We start from the raw sequence: 20,727 nt of genomic DNA, 5'->3' as shown, positions 1-20,727 counted from the left end.
GTTCCTCCCTTGGTGGGGTTCTGTGTGCAGTGACAGGTACAGTAGCTCCATTTGGTGAGCACTTATCTGCAGGTGGTTCTGTAATTCAACACTTCTTCTGCTTGTTGTTTGACTAGCGTGGCGTTATTGTCAGTTAGACGGTTTTTATTCAAAGTATGTTAGTACACAAATTAATGCCTCAGTATACCGGATGGAAACCAGGGCTTGGGTGATTTTGGCAATGCTACAAGAGAAAAACATGACCTGACAACTTAACAGTACTTACTATTTATGTTAAGGTTACTTAGACAATATGAGTAGTGTTTACCTGTGAAAAACCAGTGATGCCAGGGTATTGCTTTGATGTTGCTAAAGTACTCAATATATCTGAAAGATATTGTGGTCTTTATATATGACTCTGATTCCCTTGTTTAGCATAATGGAATCATCTTCGAGGCAAAAACTGTAAATCTGATCAGTTCGAAATAGCACGCCTCACAATAAGAGGTATTGTACTTGTTTGTATCAGTGCAGGTTGAGTTTAATACTGACACTGTTTCAAAAAAATCCTACACCATTTTTCATTGTATTGGTTTCATAGAAATTTGATGTTCGAGAAACAAAAACAAATAACAATAGGGTACGAATCCATACTGAAAAATAGCTTTATTGAAGAAACGTATGCATGTACACCACATTAAGCTCTCGTACATTTCAGGTACTTAGAACATGAGAAATTTAGCGACAGTTTTACACATATAAAATGATGACATAAAAGGCTTGGAGTTTCTTTTACAATATTGTACTGAAATTAACGCAGACAAAACCAATCACACATCTTTGGCTAGTTGTCAAATGTGTATCATTCCCCCACAAGGCACAAAATAGTAATTTCTTTTAATGCACTTAAGTAATATTTTCTTAAGTTGGCACTTTCCTCTGCCAAACCATCACTAATTAGCACTAAAGGCGCATCCTTGCCATAACAATGAGTATTTTTTTTTTATATACAAGTTAAATAATTTGTGGCATGCACGTATAATTTAATACCCTAAAGTGTATAAGGACTCATTCAAAAAGAAACATTTGTAAAATTTCAAAAAAAGAAACACTCATTCTGTCTATGGCTTTTAGCGACTGAAAGTTATCAGAAAAAAAAAAACAACCCTATATAGCAAAAAGACACCAAACTCACACCATTTATTTACACAAACATACGGTCACAAAACTACACACCAAAAAGCTACACTCAAAAAGGTTAGAGAAAGGCCATGTTGTGTTATGTGCATATTGTATGTGTGCAGGGTCTTGCAGTTACATTGTACAATTCTCAGAATAAAACGAACAATGTGTGTCCTCTATTGTTCTGTTCTTGCAGCTGACAAAACTAAACAATCCTGCTAACCAAAAGCAGGCAACAGAGCTGACATCACTGCTCTTGGAATCCCCAGCGCACAAACACACAATCTTTTGCTGCTACGTCACTGCACTGTACACACAAATACTGAGCACAGATTATTGTGAGAACAAAAAAGGAAGAGTTTTATGGGAGCGGAGAGTGTGAACTGGCCATTTGGCCTGATGCTTCACCATTGCAAACACTTACTGATACAGTAAACCTGAAGAAGGATCATCAAATTCATATTTACATCCGGGACACTGCAATATATTGACTTAAGTGCCTGGTTGGGGCTTTCGGATTTCTATAAAGAATAAATAACTTAAAAAAGTGAAAGAACATAATATGATTTACTTATAAACAAGACATCACTGCTTGTATTCTACATGATATGCAAGAAAGCATGTTGCTAAATGATACGGAATAATAATGCAGAGGTTAATCAACATAGTAACGCTCCATATGGATGTCATTACTATAAAAGAGCAAACACGTTTTGTTAAATGTCATGATAGCCACAATTTCTACTTCTAAATACAATTAACATCACCCAAATACATGCATGCATACGTAAAGAAATATTAAAAGAAACAATGATTTTCGGTGCCTGATGGATTCTTGTGAACTATTTACCCATTAGAAATAGGAGCTCATTGCAGCTCAACAAAAAGTGGTTCCTGCATATTCTGTGTCTGTCTATCACACACACACACACACACACATCCAGCTGAATCTTTTCAAACACACTTATATATACACATGGATCCATCACAATCGAACACTCTATCCACCAGACACAAATAATCACACCATTCACCCACTCAAAACAACCACTTACACCATACATTAGAATACAATGCAATCATAGTAATGAAGTGGAAGAAACAAATCACAAATAAAGACGCTTAATCAACGGGAACAACAAAGTGAGGATGAGAGATCAGAGACCAGCTAGAATTCACAGCCAATCAGCTGTCAATCAGTTTAGAAGTATTTGGGTAACGGATTTGGAAATATACAAATCCATACACAATCTGTATCTGTCAATCAGGCTGGTAGAAGATAGATAACAAATGTCACAATGAAAGTCAGTTGGGGTTAAATTTCGTTTTGGCTAAAATATCGTCTTGTTTTCTTTAGAAGAAAAGTCATATGGGTTTGTAACGACGTGAGGGTGAATGAATGATAGAATGTTTATACTGTACACTGAAATTAGTTATTGTGTAACTGTCAGTTTAACTGACTGGTCTCAAAGCTTGTGAACTGAGGGGTTTGGGACTCACCTTATCTATCATAATGCTACGGTATCTTTAGTAAGGCTCAGTTTATCCATGTCCCTGTGTGAGTGTGCTTTTTAATGTCATGAATGGTAGAACTTCTCATTGTAGCGATGGATGGTGACGCAGCCGTGGTAAGAAATGGGGCGGGGCATGGCGGCCACGCCCGTGATGATACCGGTGGACGGGTCATAGCACAGGATGGTGTCTGACGCCTCTCCGTTTTCACCACGGCCACCCAGGATATAGATCTTTCCGTTACATACCGACATACCGCAACTTTCCTGAAAAACAAGAGCGAGAGCATAAGCATGCTGGTCTGTTTACTCAAGTGTGTGTCAAGCGAGTGCAACACATGAGTTCAGGAAGTTAATGTGAGCTGGGTAGATTACTTACAAATCGTAATCCATTACTGATTCCAAATTACATAAAAAAATTGTAGTTAGTAACGTAATCCATTACATTACACATTTTAAGTAATGTAATCAGACTACTTTTTGATTACTTTTAGATTACTGTTGACCTAACTCATTTATCACACTGATTTAAAAAGGATAATCTTGTACTATATTGATATAAAAATAGAAAGAGTAAGTAAATATATTCCATTTGTTGTAATTAACAACATTACATTATGACAAGGTTTCCCAAACTGGGGTTCGTAAAGAACCTGCAGGGCGTGCGTGAGTTTAACGAAAAGCTAATATTTAATTAAATCATAAAAAACAATTATTAAAATCAAAATAAAATACGTACTAAAAAATGAAACATTTTATTTGTTTACCTGCATGTCATGTGACCATTAACCAACAGAGAACCCTGAACATGCAAATGTGACACTTAATTATTAAAATATTTATTTTAAAATCATAGGGGTACTTCAAGTAAATATATTAGGTGAAAGAGGTTCGTGACAAAAAAAAAAAAAAGTTTAAGAATCCCTGCATTACACGTAAATAAGAAATCGTGGATTTCAATGCGTTTGAAAGACAAACGCCTTCCAAAGACATAGTAATACATGGTTAAATCATATACATTTATACCATATATATTTTGCCTCCAGATTTTGCAATATTATAAACTTATATATTTGTAATTATTAGAATTCAAATTTAAAATAAAAAAATCTATATGTATATGTGTTAATAATTTTTTTTCTAATGTGATTCTCTTTCTTAGAACTCTTATTGAAGAATTTTTTTAATTCTCTACTGAGAAAGTGAATAAGAAAAACACTTCTAGAGGCAAATCCACTTTGCACTCCGAAGCATGTTAAATCTTAACTTTATAACACCCAGTACCTGCTTGCTGAATGTGTGGACTACATGCATCCAGTAATCTTCAGTGGGATCGTAGCAGTAGATGGATTTGGTCAGGCCTCCAGAAACATAGATGAGATTGTTCAGCGATACCGCTGTGATGCAGCGCTTGGCAATGGGGATGTTGGCCCTTAGCAACCAGGAGTCAGACTCTGGGTCATAGCACTGAACCTGGGGGAAAACACACAAGCTGACGTTAAAAAAATAAAACACTTGGACAATGTAATGTCTCCTCAGGCTGCAAAACAGTTCTCGGAGTCACAGACATCTATCAATCCCCCTGCCATTTTAGAAACAAGGGTGTTGATAACTTCACAGACTTTTTGTGGTCTTAAAAATATGAAACTGCCTTGAGGAAATGCGAACTCACTAAAACAGAAATCAGCGATCATGTGTCATGTGATAAAAAGGAAACATAATCATACACAGACACAATATCTCCTGAGAAAAGCCTGAATGCATTTTTATCTCCCTCTCTGTGTGGAGTATGCGATACGGGAGGGGGTGGTATTACTGGGGCTTCACACATTTTGGAAATAGCAGACACTTGTGCAAAAGAACGCTCTGGGCACAAATGATCCGGGAGACTATTAGGATAGAAACGTGACTACAATAACGGTAATAGTCAAATTACACACACAACACATGCTTTAACCAATCAGAGTTAAGACAGGTGGCATTTTTACCATAAGAACTTCTTATAAGGAAGCAGGAAATGCTCCAACTGTATCGAATTCCCTGAGGCTGTTTTCTTCAATATCTTAAACAACCATCACAACAAATGTTTTAAAATATGACACCAAGCTGTAATCAGTGGAATTATGGGTCCAAAGAAGTTTTGTTTGGGAATTAATGGTCAACTAGTTCAGAACCACGACACTGAATCGCAGCGAAATACATTAAGGGAATCAAATGAAATATCTGCGGCTGAGTGTTTCTCTCTAAAGAGACACCTGGAGAATGTATCAGAGCGGGCTGACAGATCCAGGTCAGATGGTCATAACTGTTGATCTCCATTAGGGGGCAGTGGAAAGCACATTCAACGTCTCTCCAATCATCTATTGTTCAGTTGCAGTGGTTCTCAAACCTGTCCTGGAGTACTCCCAGCCCTGCACATTTTGTATGTCTCCCTCATCTATCACACCTGATTCAACTCATCAGCTCATTAGTGGAGACTGCAAGACCTGAAGTGGGTGTGTCAGATATATGGAGACATACAAAATGTGCAGTGCTGGGGGTACTTCGTGGAGAGATTTGAGAACCACTGAGTTAAGGCAAAGTTAGGCCATGATGAAGGGAAAAACTTTGTCCAACCACAGTGTAAAAGTAAACAAGCTGCTATCATGCAACAAAGGGGAGAATCTAACAGCTGGCACACTCAGGGTTTAAGCAATTGATGTCTTTTTGGTCACACACAATGTCGTAGTTACCATAATAGGGACTTTGTATACTTAAACTTCCTGTCATTCGTCAACGGAACGTATTTAAACATAGAATGACCTCTGTTTCACCTCAATTATACTGTACATTGTTAAGTTATTAAGCTTGAGTATAAAACTGTTGTTATTGTTTAAGGAATAGCTCGCCCAAAATTGAAAATGTTGTCATCATTTTGTCACCCTCATGTCATTCCAAACCTGTATAAGTTTCTTTATGTTGAACACAAAAGAAGATATTTAGAAGATTTTTCAAGAACCAAACAGTTGTTGGTCCCCACTTGTTGTTGTTGGACTTCCATAGTAGTCAAAGAAATAAAATGAAAGAAATAAAATGTGAAAATACTCACAAAAGATCAATTTAAAGCTATTATTGTGTTAAATGTTTAGGCTACAACGGCCTAACATAAAGTATGGAACAAGAAGATAATTTGAGAAACATCTCATTATTTTTTTGTTCATGCATTGAAAGTCACTGGTAACCAAAACAGCTTTGTTACCGACAGTCTTCAAAATACCTTCTTTTATGTTGTGCAAAAGAAAGTAAGTCAATCAGGTTGGAAACAACATGAGGGTGAATAAATGATGACAGAATAATTGTTTATTTATTTCTGGTGAACTATCCCATTAATGTTTCATTTATTTATTTGATTTTTTAATAAATGAAATGATACTCTAAAGAAGAAACTTAAACTACCAGCAGGTGGCGGTAAATGTCTTTATGTTCACTTTATGAATAGGCTATTGAATCATTGGTTCACACGATTGGTTCAATATGAGGATTCATTCAGAAAGTGTTGCGCGGAGATGCCCAACAGTTCTGCTGTGGCTTTAGAGGTAATATTTTCGTTGGTAAAATTGAACAAAAACACACAATATTGTGTTTAAAATATGACAAAATATTAACTTCTTATTTACTGAACTGTTGTATAAAATCATAGTTGCACTCGTGTTCGATCGGGAGAAAAACAGCACTCGTGTGATATTGCTCTAGCTGCTCGTGTGATATCACTTATCATACGATACAAATATGAGACAAAAACTCATACAGAGGCATTTTTTTCCCAAATCTCTTGAATTTTAGGGCATAACTGCATTTATGGCCTGCATAATATTTGTCAACAGTCAACTGTATGAAATTTAAGATGATGTACAGGTCTGGAGGCGTGGCCAGTGCGTTAACTGCGTTCAAATATTTTAATTGCATAAAAATATTTTAATCGCGCAATTTTTTCATAACTAATTAAGTTAACGCATTAAACTGACAGCCCTACTTCTTTTATGTTCAACATAAGAAAGAAACTCAGGTTTGAACGACATGAGGGTGAGTAAATGATGACAAAATTTTGGGGTGAACTATCCCTTTAACTAAAACTATCAAAAATCATTTTCATTAAATAAAATAAAGTTGAAATAGAATAAAAAAACTGAAATGAAATTTAGAAATATTGCCTTGGTAATTAACTGAAATAAAAATAACTTGAAGTACTAAAATAACAAAAAATAAAACTGAAATAACAATAAATATAAATATTTAAACTCTCTCTCTCTCTTCCTTCGGCTTGCTCCCTTTTTATCAGGGGTCGCCACAGCAGAGTAATCCGCACAACCGATTTGGCACATGTTTTACGCCGGGTGATAAATATTTAAACTACAAAAAAATAATAAAACTACCTATAAATAAAATTACTTAAATTTAAACTAAAATTAAAAATGAAAATTTAACAAAATCTAATTCAATGTATTAATAAATACGATAATAGTAGTACATGAATAATACTAAAATACCAGTGGTTTTAATAACGCTAATTTGTTAACCCTCACCAGTGTTGGGGAAAGTTACTTTCAAAAGTAATGCATTACAATATTGTGTTACTCCATAAAAAAGTAACTAATTACGTTACTTAGTTACTTTTTATGGAAAGTAATGCGTTACTTTACTAGTTACTTGAAAAAAGTAATCTGATTACGTAACTTGCGTTACTTGTAATATATTACCCCCAACACTGACCCTCACATTGTTCCAAACCTGTATGACTTTCTTCCTTCTGTAGAAGATATTTTGAAGAATGTTTAATTTTTTTTGCCCATGCAATGAAAATTAATGGTGTCCAAAACAGCAACGGACTCCACTTTTTTGTTGTTTTTTTTTGTCTATACAGCGACATTTTTCCAAACATCTTTTCTGTGAAGCATAATAAGTAGTAGTAGTACTTCTACTAAGTAATGCAGGTGACAATGACAAAATTTTAATTTTTGGGTGAACTGTCTCTTTAACTATCCTAAGTTATAGCTAACAGACTTTAATAGGACATAAGGATTAAGGATTTAGTAAAGTAACAGCATAGCACTACAAATAAAGACAGCATCACCCATATCTCAATTTAAACTATATAATCAGAGCTCTTTTATTTACTGTGGCTGGGTTTATGGTCCACTGCACTGTTTAGAGAAATCCCAAGACGACTACACTGGAAAACAAAGTGCGTCACACCCTCCAGTAGCATGACCCAAAAATAAATGTAATGTTTACATGCAGTAAATGCACAATGACATGCAGAGATAACAGGGCGGTTTTCAAAGACGCCCTACTCCTCAACACCATGCGTCATACTCTTCAACAAACCTTATCTGAGCATGTGTTGTCGTCAGGTCCTCCTCCAATCACAAACAGCTTGTTGACACAGTTGGTGACGGCTGGCGAGCTGACGGCCTCCTTCATGGGTGCCACCTCCGTCCAGCGGTTTGAGAAAGAGTCGTAGCATTCAACGCTGCTTAGTCGTGATTGACCGTCGTATCCACCAACGGCATACACCTGTAGATGAACACAATTTAAGTTATGGAGCCCGTACACAATACATTTCAAACACCATATTAGTATTGTGCAATGTAAGTACGTTCAAACTGTTTTTGTCTGTTTTGAATTGTACACATGACGTTTCTGAGGATGACACAATCTGGAGGTGAAATGAAGCATGTAGATCTAGCCAAACAAGAACTACTGTTTACCCTTTCATATCGCGATTCTGAAATTGATGTAATGACAAAGGGATTGTTACAGACACACGCACATGCACTAACCCTGAGGCTAGCACTGTATTAGCTACAAAACAAATCTATGATTATACCTGCTTTTTTTATTACGTAAGTGGACTAAACAAACCCAATCCAGACAGCTTGACGACAAATGGCAATTCACAGGAAATTCTACATCCAACTGAGTTTGCATTATAAATAGTCACGAGATGAACACATCACTTCTGATTGTATCAGCGGTTAGACTCTTCTGGTTTACTCGAGTAACCAGAGGCAAGTACATTGAATAACTTTGTGGCAAGTCTAAGATTAAGATAAGGAAATACAAAATAAAGAAATTTTTTTTTTTTTTAAATCACACACACATATGAAAAGTTCTTAGAAATATCATAATTTCCTTGTCTATTTCCAACACAATACTGTGCATCTGAATATACTTACTTTCCTACTAAATTGTACGTGTACAGCAGTATGTGGAATAAGTAGTATGTATGAATTAATTGTGTTCATAAAACGGTGTAAAGAGAGGAGTTGAGAATGCCAGTGACGCATCGCAAATCACTAGTAGGTCACATGACAAAGCCAACATGGGCAATGTAGTATATATAATCATTAAGCGAAAAACAAATATTTTTTCAAACTTCTGTTAAAGTAAAATTGATTTTTTAGCTAATATATTGAATGTGATGTTTTTTATGGGGTTATACCATTTGACATTTAAAAACTGAACTAATCTTGGGGTTATACCATTTGACATAAAAAAACCTTAACTAACCATGGGGTTATACCATTATATGGGGTTATACCATTTGACAATGAAAAAAACTGAACTAATCTTGGGGTTATACCATTTGACATAAAAAAAACTTAACTAACCATGGGGTTATACCATTATATGGGGTTACACCATTTGACATTTTAAAAATCTGAACTGTTTTTTTTTTTTTTTGGAGAAACAAGTTGTAATTCTAATAATATTTTATATCAATAGCGCTTCAGTGTAAATATTTTAAATAAAAAAATATTATGTAATGAAAAATTATGAAAATGTATTTTTATTACAGCCTTCATGAGTTGCACTAATTAGACAAAACCACAATGCAAGAAAACCTGGTAACACTTTTGTATAAGGACCAATTCTTACTATTAACTAGTTGCTTATTAGCATGCCTATTATTATCATATTGGGCGTTTTTAGTACTTGTAAAGCACATATTCTGCATGATATGTAATAATTTAATACCTAAACTTACCAACTACCTTACTAACTATTAATAAGCAGCAAATTAGGAGTTTATTTAGGCAAAAGTCGTAGTTAATAGCAAGAATTGGACCTTAAAATAAAATGTGACCGAAAACCTTGTTTAACTTTACACTTTTCAGGTTTTCTCTGGTTTTGATGTCAAAACATAAACAGATATGCCCTTATCATAAGTCAGCAGGATGCCAGTAAAGATGTTTACATGCAGAGCAAAATAGGGGTAACAGGGTGAAAGTCAATGTGAGCAAATCAGGTTTTGCATAAATCACTTAAGATAGTTGAAGGCATTTCTGTGACCTGGGTTATTAACCAGTCAATGTAAGTGTAAGGCTTATTGGCAGCATCCAATAAATGTAACCAAAACATAACCGCTGCAAAAACATGATCTTTCTGAGTGCACAGTGTTAACAGTTCTGTGTTGTAATGCATCACTCAATCACTCTTGTTTTTCTAAGTCCCCAAAGAGATTTTGAGAAATTTCTCGCTAACTCTCAAATGAAAACACGTGGAACACAAAAACCCTGAAGAGTTTGTCTCCTCCCTCTCCTGCCTCATGTCTCCATAAAGAAGAAGGTAAACATGTTTCCCTTAATGGAACAACCAAGAAAACCGGTTGGACCAGTGGCAGTGCACGAACATGCTCGAACACAGAGGGGCCACACGCCACTTACGCAAAAACAAAGACATGTGCTTTCTGGTGAGCTCTTTGTTCAGATTCATATATTATTGAGACAGTCCTTTCACCCCTGGGACTGATAAGATGGTATATCAACAAAATAGCTATAAAAACCATGCTTCATCAGTTCAGTGGAATTCAGTTTCCTGTTCACTGTGTGCATAAGTCAAAAGACTAATATATGCTGACAGGTTGTGAGTCATTTTCATTTAAATGTTAATTAAAATTTTGTATCACACATACACAATAATCATATACAGTATATCTAACCAGTGTCAACACGGCTCACATCACATTATTGCAGCATAAGCCTGGTAACTTCTTTCTTTTTCTCCACGTCTTGGTGTTGTGACTTCAGTTGATTAGATTTCATCCATCAGTCATGAATCTTTCGTAACCGATAAATTCAACCGCAGTCAAACAATCCATATTTCTGAAAGGTTGCTGCTCAAAAACAAACCCAAATGATCTTTTGGGGTCAAATGAGTTTGAGTCCAAAACTATTATCTGCCTGAACAGAAACACAAAGAGTTGGAGAGACTATAGCAGACACCCAGAGACAGGAAGCTGGGGGGAATATATCGGAATAATCTGCAATACAAAGCATCAAACAAACAAACCAAGCAAAAGAGGCGTTCATGCAGACAGCTGGCTATAACTTACAGCGCATGTTAATTAGTTATTGCACAAGTAGCTTTTGTTGGCTCGGCTCATTCCATTCACAAGAAGACAGTCTTAATTTATTGAACCTTTGAGCTGGTTCCACACTGAGTACATAAAATGCGGCAGATCTTTCGCAAACAGAACAGAACAAAGCTGTTTTACCCCCTGCCAAAGTAAATCAGATCTCTGGAGCGGATTATGGTTGTTAAATTTTTTTTTTGAAAACAGCCTGATATGAGTGATGCAATATCAACTTGATTATACAGATCCAAATGCTTTTGGCAGAGTCTTTCCTTTATGGTACGGGCCGTTCACATGTCTGATCACTTCAGCGTCATTTACTTATTATTAAAAACTGCACTGTAAGCAAACCAGCTCCAAGGGAGAGGTTAAAAATGATGTCATTGTTGGAATAAAAACAAGGAACAAGTTCCAAGTGGGAAAAGAGGGACAAATGGAGGCTTTGAAAGTGATAGACAAATTGAGGACAACACAAAGAGTAGTAAATGACAAGCAGGCAATCAATTATAAGGGTGGGAACATGTTTGAAAGTTAAATATGGGTTAAGATCAGTGTTGGGGAGTAACTAGTTACATGTAACGGAATTACGTAACAGTTGAAAACATTTGAAATTTAGAAAAGTAATCAAAAAGTAATCAAATGTAATCAGTTACATTACTTTAATAAAGTAATTGAAAAGTTACACTACTTATTACATTTTAAGTATGGTAACTTGTAATCTGTAACCTATTACATTTCCAAAGTAACCTTCCCAACACTGGTTAAGATACCCCAACAACACCCATTTCTCTATGTAGGAAATATTAATCATGGTTAGTTATGTAAACCATAGCCATCATCAAAACAAGAAATCATCTTCATTAATGTGGCATGACTAACTGAGCCAACAAAACACCCTTAAAAGTTGGAACGTATTGGTTTCAGTCAACTGGTATTTAACATATTCGGTGTAGTCTACCTTGTGTAGATTTGTTCATAGTTGAGGACATGTTAAACAACCTGTCCATGTTAGCATGAGCCAAATTTGGCTAGCATCTATAAAGTGGCATATGAATTTATGCAGAAATACTCTCGTTTCATTGGATGTGTGGCCTTTCAAAACAAAAGATATGGGAAGCATTTTCTCCTTCCTTTTAAAAGCTTATACACCTATTCATTTTTATTATTTGTGTTTAGCATCATATTTTGCTACCTTTCAAAACAGATCATGAAGTGATTGAACTCACCTTTCCCAACAAAACTGCCATTTTGTGTCTCCAGCGGCCCTTGTTTAAGGAGGCAACCCTGATCCAGATGTTGAGCTGGGAGTTGTACATCCAGACATCCCTGCTGTTGATTCTACCACCTGAAATTGCATCACCAATTGGTCACAACCAATATTTTATGTCTCAGTATGCACTTATTATAATACTTATGCAATAATGCTCATGCTAATGTAAATAGGTAAATGACCCATGACACATTTGGTGAATGTTCTTTGTTATCTCACATAAACACATGAATAATATGTGAATAATAAAACAATAATTGCAGACATCTTGCCCCAGTTCTGAGAAGATTCCCGGTGAAGCAACCTAATTAGAGACCAACTTAACCAGAAATATGCGGTTAAGGACTTACCGAATAAATAAAGAATTATGCAACAATGAATAACCACATTCATTATTTACATATACACTACCATTCACAACAATGACATTTTTATGTTTGATTTTATACTTTGAATTTGTTTCTCTGAAACATCTTAAAATCCTTTGCTAATACTTCAATGCTTAAAATAGGTTATGTACAAACATGTAAATATAAATAATATATACATTTCTTTACCAACAGACATTTGAATTAAATTTTACATAATTGTATTTAATTTAATTATTTATTTTTACAACAGATAGTAAAGAAAAATCAGCCAAGTGTCTGGCATTCTACTGTTTAGTTTGTTTAAATTTGTTTGAAAAACTGACCAGAGCTATAATCTAAGCTACTCTGAAACACTAAAATTATAAGATTTGTATAGCATTCATTTAGTCACCACATAATTCCCATACTTCCATTTTTCCATTATTTCATAGTTTGAGTGTCTTAACTAAAACTACACAATGTAAAAATAGTAATAATAAAGAATGACTGGGTAAGTGGTGAATGTGAGCAAACATTTGACTGGTATTGCATCGGTTAACACCTGTACATATCTGTGATTATGCTAACAAAGCAAATCATTCTATAAAAATGTTCCAGTTCTTCAGGAAGCACCGGCAGTGTGGAAAGAACACACTGGACTCAGCAAAGCTGCTCAACCTGAAACTAGTCTTTCTATTGTGTCAATTTCCATTATTTTCTGACTCACATAGTCTTGAGTTTGATGCATACTATATAGTTTGACACATATACAGACTTCCTGCCTTGGAAAAGCATGTCTGGCCCTGGCTTACTGAACAAACTTCAAAGAAGGAGAAAAAACAAGATGAGTGGGGAAGGAATGAACTTAAAAGGAGGTTGAAACTAGAGAGAAAGAGAGAGGGAGAAGTGTTAACTAGAAGAACAACTGTTCTCATGGAAACACGTGAGCGCTTGGCACATGCAGAATGCAAACCGATCGCTCAGGATTCCAGCCCCCTCACTCACCCTTGCGCTCTCTCTCCCTCTCTAACAGTCTTTTCTCATGAGATAGCTGGTAGTCCTGGTCTCTTTTAATCATGTCTCACAGTCTTTTTGCTGAACCTGCTTGCTGTTCAAACGAGCTGCTCTGTAAAGTGTGGTGCCCTGCTGTGTCTAACAAATCCCTGCAGACTTAACCAGCCAAGAGGTAAACATCAAACTAGGTCATCTACAATAATTGAGAAATTAATGACAGAGGATACAAATGATTGGCAGATGAAGGGCATACAAAAGCAAGCTTTAGATATCAAATGAACACAATACACAATCGATCTTTCATTTTACAATAAGTAATCCTCATATTAAATACTTTATATTTCTGTTATCTTTAATGTCATCTATATGAGAATTAGCAAGTAGCAAATCATCTTCCTGGCTCAGACGTAAACAAAAGGCTACTGGTGTTTTCAAAAGGAAAAAAGGCCTTTGATACTTCCTGCCTAAACTTCATGTCTCGATAGGAAATGCATCAACACAAGGAAGAATACCAAGCCACGTCTTTCCACCACTGCCTGCGAAACAATTTAGCATTCATGAATCATGAAACATTATTACAAATATCCATGTTTACCTGAGACCAGAATGTCATTCCTGAGGGCACACACAGCATATTCTGACTTGGTGAACTCTGGGAGTTTGGCTAAGGATTTCCATTCCCCGGTTACAGGATCATAGCATTCGGTATATGGCAGGTTGAAACCCCCCATCCTCTCGCACCCTCCGACTACCACAATGACTTCTGAGAATCCAGTAGACCTACAGGGACATGGCAGGATGTCAAACTTGGACACATGGACAAATGTAAATCATTAATAGTCATGGAACATGGAAAGGGACACTCAGTCATACATGTAGCACTGCACAATTCATTGTTTACGTTTTGTTTTCTTGTCATTTTTGGCCTATTTGTTCTCTGCAGTGACACTGAAATGAGAAGAGTTCAGAACCCCTTCTGAGAATAGCAGTAAACAATGTCTACTAGAGCCCAGAGCACAACGTGTATTCTCTGTGCAAAGAACCAATCCACAGGCAAACACAATTCATCCAGAACTAACTCCCCCAAGTTTTTTTTTCCCTGAAATCATCTGCCTAGAACACTGTGCTATCTGTGTAAATGATCAGGGTGTTGGAGAGTGCATACTCTAAAGTTAGAGTTGAACTTTGAATACACTCTCCGGGGGAAAGAGATTAGAACGTATTGAGCCAGTCGCACGGTCGATTCATGCAAACATGGAAAATTCAGATCATTCTTTCACGTATGATGTAATTAGTCAAAATGCGCCGCACCCACACAATCCCTGAAAATAATTGGGGAAGATCGGCCAGGCCCTATCCAATAATTCTAATTTAAGAACCATCCCAAATCTGCCTGGAAACAGAGATTGAACTTCTGCCAAGTGTAAACCGACACCCGTCTGAAAACTCTTACATAGCCCTCGGAAGCTGAGGAGGTGTTTTGAGAGTGTCCCTTTTTCACCAAACCAAAGAAAAACAAAAGGTATGTTGAGTTGTAAACAAAGCACCCTCCGAGGTTTTGCACGAATATATGGCAAGCTTTTGTCAATGTTTAGCTGCATGCATGTGACTGGGGCAGCAGTTATCCTAAAGACTGTGCTACACCTCTCTGCAAGCAGTCTATAATGAGGCTGTTAATAAATAAGCCCTGTAACATTGGCAGATCCTTCAGCGAATCACGTTCAGGCAGATTCCAGGGCACTATACATTCGGCTCTGAGAAAATCACAAGTGTGCAGTTTCCCCTACCCCTGCTCTCTCTCACCCCACATTCCTCCAGACATAACAAAAACAAAGAGTGCATGCCGCAAGCAGGATCAGGTCAACAGGAACATGTTTCGAAACTCAGGTGTTTGTGTGTTATGAAACTTGCGTAGGAAGACTTTGTATGGGCAAGCCCCGCCGAGACGTTATTTTCCCTCAGTGCACTGCAATACAGCGGGCCTGAAGGGGCCATCTCTTCTTGTTCCGTCTCGCTGTATTTACAATGTGGCTTGGATTGTTCCATATCCATAAATTTAAGCAACGGTTTTCCCAATGCTCAACTACTGAATGCGAAGCTATAAAATACAAGCCTTCAAGTTACTTCACTTGTTGAATCATGCCTTCGCGGTTTAAGGATGACTGAATCTATTTTGTAGCCTTTTTTGAAAAGGTTCCAGAAGTATCTGGGATCTTTAAGTACTTGGAAGAATGCATTTAAACCAAGCTAGACAACTATGACTAGTAAACCACCATTTGCTTGATTCTGTAAGTTCTTGGTGGCCAAAAATTTGAAGTCAAGTCATGGTAAACAAACTTTTTGATAGTGAATTGGACAAACAGTTCGGGACAAGGCATGGAAGACTCTTCTGTCTCCTCTTTCTGTAGTTTAAACTGCTAAAGACTAAGCCTTAGATTGGTGCTTGCATTAGTGAACATTTCTAGGTCGTAAATTTAATAAAGACCTTCAGGGAACATGGTAAGATGCCAGTAATACCTGCGTGGACGGGTTCTAGGTGACATCATTTCATTGCCCAAGACATGATAGCGTCTTGCTTCGTGCAGAAGCTGGTAGCACTCTGGTGCATTCTGGATCAACTGGTCACCTTCTACCGTCTGCACAAAATAATTTGGATGCAGCAGGGGCAGGCGGACGTGGGTGAGAAGGTCTCTAAGCATGATTCGGCGGTGGTCCATGTCGTAGTACACCCAACGCATCACTGCCTCAAACACTGTCTCCTCCTTTCCAATGACTAGCTCGTCACTAGCAATGTACTCCTCCAGTTCCTCCTTACGCAAGTCCAAGAATTCTTCATGCTGGGCCACATCGGTAAAGCTCTGCAGCGCGTAAGAGCGGCAGCGGCTGGCCAGCTGCTTGAGGGAGTGTGCGTCTCCGAAACGCTGGATGCCCAGGCAGTTGCAGGGATCAAGTTGGTCTTCCAAGAACTTGGCACAGGCATCACGCAGAGTGCCGATCTGGAAGAGGCTGGAGGTCTCGAAGAGGAACTGCACGTTATCTGTAGTGATGCGGGCACGTCCGGTGTAGACGTACTGCAGGAAGGTGTCCATGGCTTCAGCACGGATGCCGTTGATCTCCACTAACATCTCATGGCTCTCCCGGTGGTCATTGCAGAACATTGCACGGAAGTAGCTACTGCAAGCTGACAACACGGCACGGTGACATGGGAACTCACGACCCTCCACGCTGATCACCACGTCTGTGAAGAGTCGGCCGTCACGGAACTCATTAAACATCTGCAGAATGCTCTCAGAGTGGCACGGGCCGGAGGAGAAATCAAACACATCGTGATTACTGAGGGACTTGTTGTCCATCTCCAGAACCTTTCGCTTGACTGCTGGGGACTCACGGACTCCAGAGTCCTCCCGGTTCAGTCTTCTGCCCAGAATAAGTACCATTGCTTTTAGACCAATGAGGCCCAAGGCCTTGTAGACAACAGACTAAAATGGTGCCTCAGCTGAAATTAAAAAGAGAAACATTATTTTAATCAGGAAATTCATGAACTTGTTATAATTATATAAAATGACAGAGAGTCACATTTCTGAGTCATAGCTTTTGTAGCCTTTAAGTGGTGTTACATAAAATATAAAAACATGCTTTAAGAAATTAAAATATGCTTGAAACAACAACTAAAGCTTATGCAGATTTTCAGGCTAAATGCACAAAACATGAAGTAGTAGCTAATCAAACAACCACACAGTATCATGTCAACAAAGTGTTGCCATGTTGCCAGCAAACGTGACACACATTACCTATTAAACCCATTGGGCCTGCTGCCCTCTAGCGGTCACTTCCGTATTCAACAAGTGGATCAAAACAAAGAACTTAGGGAACCTCAACAAAATCTACTTCAAAAAAGGACTTGCCAGCACGTGTCGACTGACAAAATAATCATATATATATTTGTTATACCACTAAATCGCGAATAATGTCAGGTATAGCGAAATTATTAAGTCAAATGGCATTAACTTATAAACGGTTATTAAAAACATATTTATAGCATACTTAGCCAAAAGTCCCAAAAAGGCAGACATAATTTTTGTGTCGCAGTTATGCCTCACTATTAACAACAGATAGCCTACCTTGATATCAAGAATTTTAGATAAAAGTGAACAAATAATCTTTTTTGCAGTTTGCGCGGCACTCATATGTAAATATATACATTATAAATACATATTTTTAAAATGAAATCACAAGATCTGTTTCATACTCGTATATTTTAAATTATCATAGCTACAAAACGGTTACTGAATAGAACAGAATAGAATAGAATAGAATAGAACAGAATAAACTTCATAATATAACAATCATACATTTACCGGTTTAAAATGTGAAGAGTTTGTTATGATTCTCGTCAGTATCTAAAATGCAAAAATCAGCCAAGGAAAAGTGTGCTTGTCTACCCGTCGGCGGTCATCTCTATTCCAGCAGTGAGCCCAAAAGATCGTCTGGCAAAAAACGGTCCCCTGGGTGCTTTATTGCCATCATCACATCCGAAAAACACAAGCGGCGATCAGCTGATGACGCAGAAGTTCTGGGAAATGTAGTCGTCAATGCAGGCTGAAGGAATGACGGTAGAGGCACAGGAGACTACAAGTACCAGAGTTCTAAAAACGCCACATGGCCAACGATTGTTTGTAAACGTTTCAACAGTCACAAGAGTGGCTGAGGTGAATCTCGTGTCCGAAAGATGTTCAACTGACGTTCTGTTTTCCTCTTAAGTGTTTCATAGAAGGTTATAAATGTTACAAAATATATTCATATGCCTGAAACTATGAAACAGTAGGTACACATTTTAGTAAACAATCACAAATGTAATCTCATCTCTAATAATCACGCACACATGACTTTCCATTGACGTATTTTGTTATTGTAGTCTACTGCGCAAATGGTATTTTCTATCCCCTATCCCTAAACAACACAGAAGACTTTAGGTTTCTTTTTAAGACTTCGCTTAATGTGTTAATTTAGCCGTCTGAACTGCAGTTTTTTCTCCATAGCAGATTCCTGTTTTTCCTACATTGTGAGGACATTTTTACTTTCATAATTTACTGTATGTGAAACAGAAGCACAGCCGTTTGTGTTTCATGTAGACAACGTTTTTATTTCGAGTAGCCTAATTAACAATGTGGTCGAATTTCAATGCCCTTTCTCGCCTCCATTGTATGAGGTTCAAGGCAAAGATTTCCTTCTGTCACAGTCCTTTCAACAGCAAAGGCACAGTTTAAACAGAGACACCTGGCTCTTTTGGAAAGCAGGCGAGGCGGTTGGACTTCCTCTCTTCTTCTGCATGCCTGGAGGCTAAACGTAGCCTACCTGTACAATACAGACATGTTCAGGTAACTAAAATATACTATTATAAGTATAGATATTTATCATAGGTATAGATATGTTTGTTTAATGAAAGTTTTCATTTAAATTTTAGTTAAAGTTTTAGTCATTTTGTTGTGTGTTTTGTCATTTTTATTCATAATAAGAAATGTAGCCTTGGAAACTATCTAAAATAAAATAAGTTTAAGGCCTGATCTCGCAGTCACTTCAGTAGAACAGTAGATACAATTTTTAGACCTCTAAAAAAAAAAGGAGTTCACCCAAAAATGAAAATTTGCTGAAAATAAGTATTTACTCAGGCCTTCTAAGATGTAAATGTTTCTTTGTCAGAAAAAGATATGGATACATTTAGCATTACATCACTTGCTCACCATTGGATCCTCTGCAGTGAATGAGAGCCAAACAGTTGATAAAATCATCACAAATATTTTAGGCAATATAGAAATCCTGGCCAGGACGCGTCCTGGGAAAATGGCACGTATGGTCACCCTACAATAAACCACAAAGAAATCCAGTCCATCAATTAATATCTTGTAAAGTTAAAAGCTTTGTAAGAAACAACCATTGTTTCTGACCAAAATACGAGTCCATAATTTATAATAACACTTCCTCAATGAAAAAGGCCATCCCCTGTTTTCCTCTCACATTAAAATCCACCAACATATTTGTCTAGAACAGTTTTAGACTGTTTCCATGGATCTGTGCATATTTCTCTCCTGGTTCAGACAAGACAACTTTTTTACTGGAGAAGGCAATATTATGGAAAGAGGACTTGAAAATAAAAACATCTTGATGATGAATTTGTTTATTACAAACAAGCAGCGTTTCACTTCACAAGACGTTAACTGATGGACTGGAGCCACGTGGATTACTTGTGGATTATTGTGATCTTTTTATCAGCTGTCTGAACTCTCATTCTGATGGCACCCATTCACTGCAGAGGATCCACTGGTGAGCAAGCAATGTAACCCTAAAATACTCCAAATCTGAAATCTTACTTTGATATCGAGTAAACTGTTGGACTGTGAAGATAAACAGCCAAGAAAAAAAGGCATGTTGATGCCTAAAGCATTCTCTGGCAGACTTTTTCTTCCTCTTTCAGTCCTTTCACCTGCAGTCTGTCTCTGTTCTGTTTGTGTTCTGTTGCTATCGTGTGTGTCTGTTCTCTCTTGGATTCCACACCATTAGTCCAAAGCAGCTGACTGCACTTTCTGCTGTCTAAAGCACATTCCGCTGTCTCTGTGTTTATGTGATCAGTAGTTATCCCAGCATTAATAGTGCTATAATAGAGCTTGGATCCAGTCAGTTAAACCACACTAAAACACAACAGGGGAAAGCCCAGTGCAAGTTCACTGACTTAAGCCAAGCAGAATAACACAAGTATCAACCCTCTACATTGCGAGTAAATCACTCGCATATGCGACTAAAGCTTCACTTTGGGCGACTAAATGATGTCTAATATTAGCCAATTGCTAATAAATTCTCAGATTTTACTCGCCAGTGTGTGAGTTGGAGGCTAAGTATAAATTTAGCTCAGATATATTTTCATTCGCCGAACACTCTCTGACTGAGCGCATCAGAGTTTCACTCTCCGCCAAGCGATCTGTGCTGTTTTTCAGTTCATCTGAATGGATGTGCAACGCACCTGTATTTAAC

At 37.3% G+C, this 20,727-nt stretch overlaps 1 protein-coding gene across 1 annotated transcript; it reads right to left on the bottom strand.

Annotated features, from left to right (window-relative positions):
* Positions 1-630: 630 nt before the first annotated feature.
* Positions 631-18,223, bottom strand: LOC107671351 (kelch-like protein 24). Its single transcript, XM_016464250.1, has 7 exons — positions 18,060-18,223; positions 16,219-17,197; positions 14,297-14,481; positions 12,294-12,412; positions 8,037-8,225; positions 3,957-4,145; positions 631-2,939 (listed from the first exon to the last, which is right to left on the bottom strand). The coding sequence occupies exons 2-7, from the start codon at positions 17,136-17,138 to the stop codon at positions 2,739-2,741; spliced, it is 1,803 nt and encodes a 600-aa protein (XP_016319736.1). The 5' UTR covers positions 17,139-17,197; positions 18,060-18,223; the 3' UTR covers positions 631-2,738.
* Positions 18,224-20,727: the final 2,504 nt, after the last annotated feature.

Source organism: Sinocyclocheilus anshuiensis, unplaced genomic scaffold, assembly GCF_001515605.1.
Source record: "Sinocyclocheilus anshuiensis isolate Anshui unplaced genomic scaffold, SAMN03320099.WGS_v1.1 scaffold1568, whole genome shotgun sequence".
NCBI classification, from domain to species: Eukaryota; Metazoa; Chordata; class Actinopteri; order Cypriniformes; family Cyprinidae; genus Sinocyclocheilus; species Sinocyclocheilus anshuiensis.
This window is presented reverse-complemented; position numbering and strand designations above follow the sequence as displayed.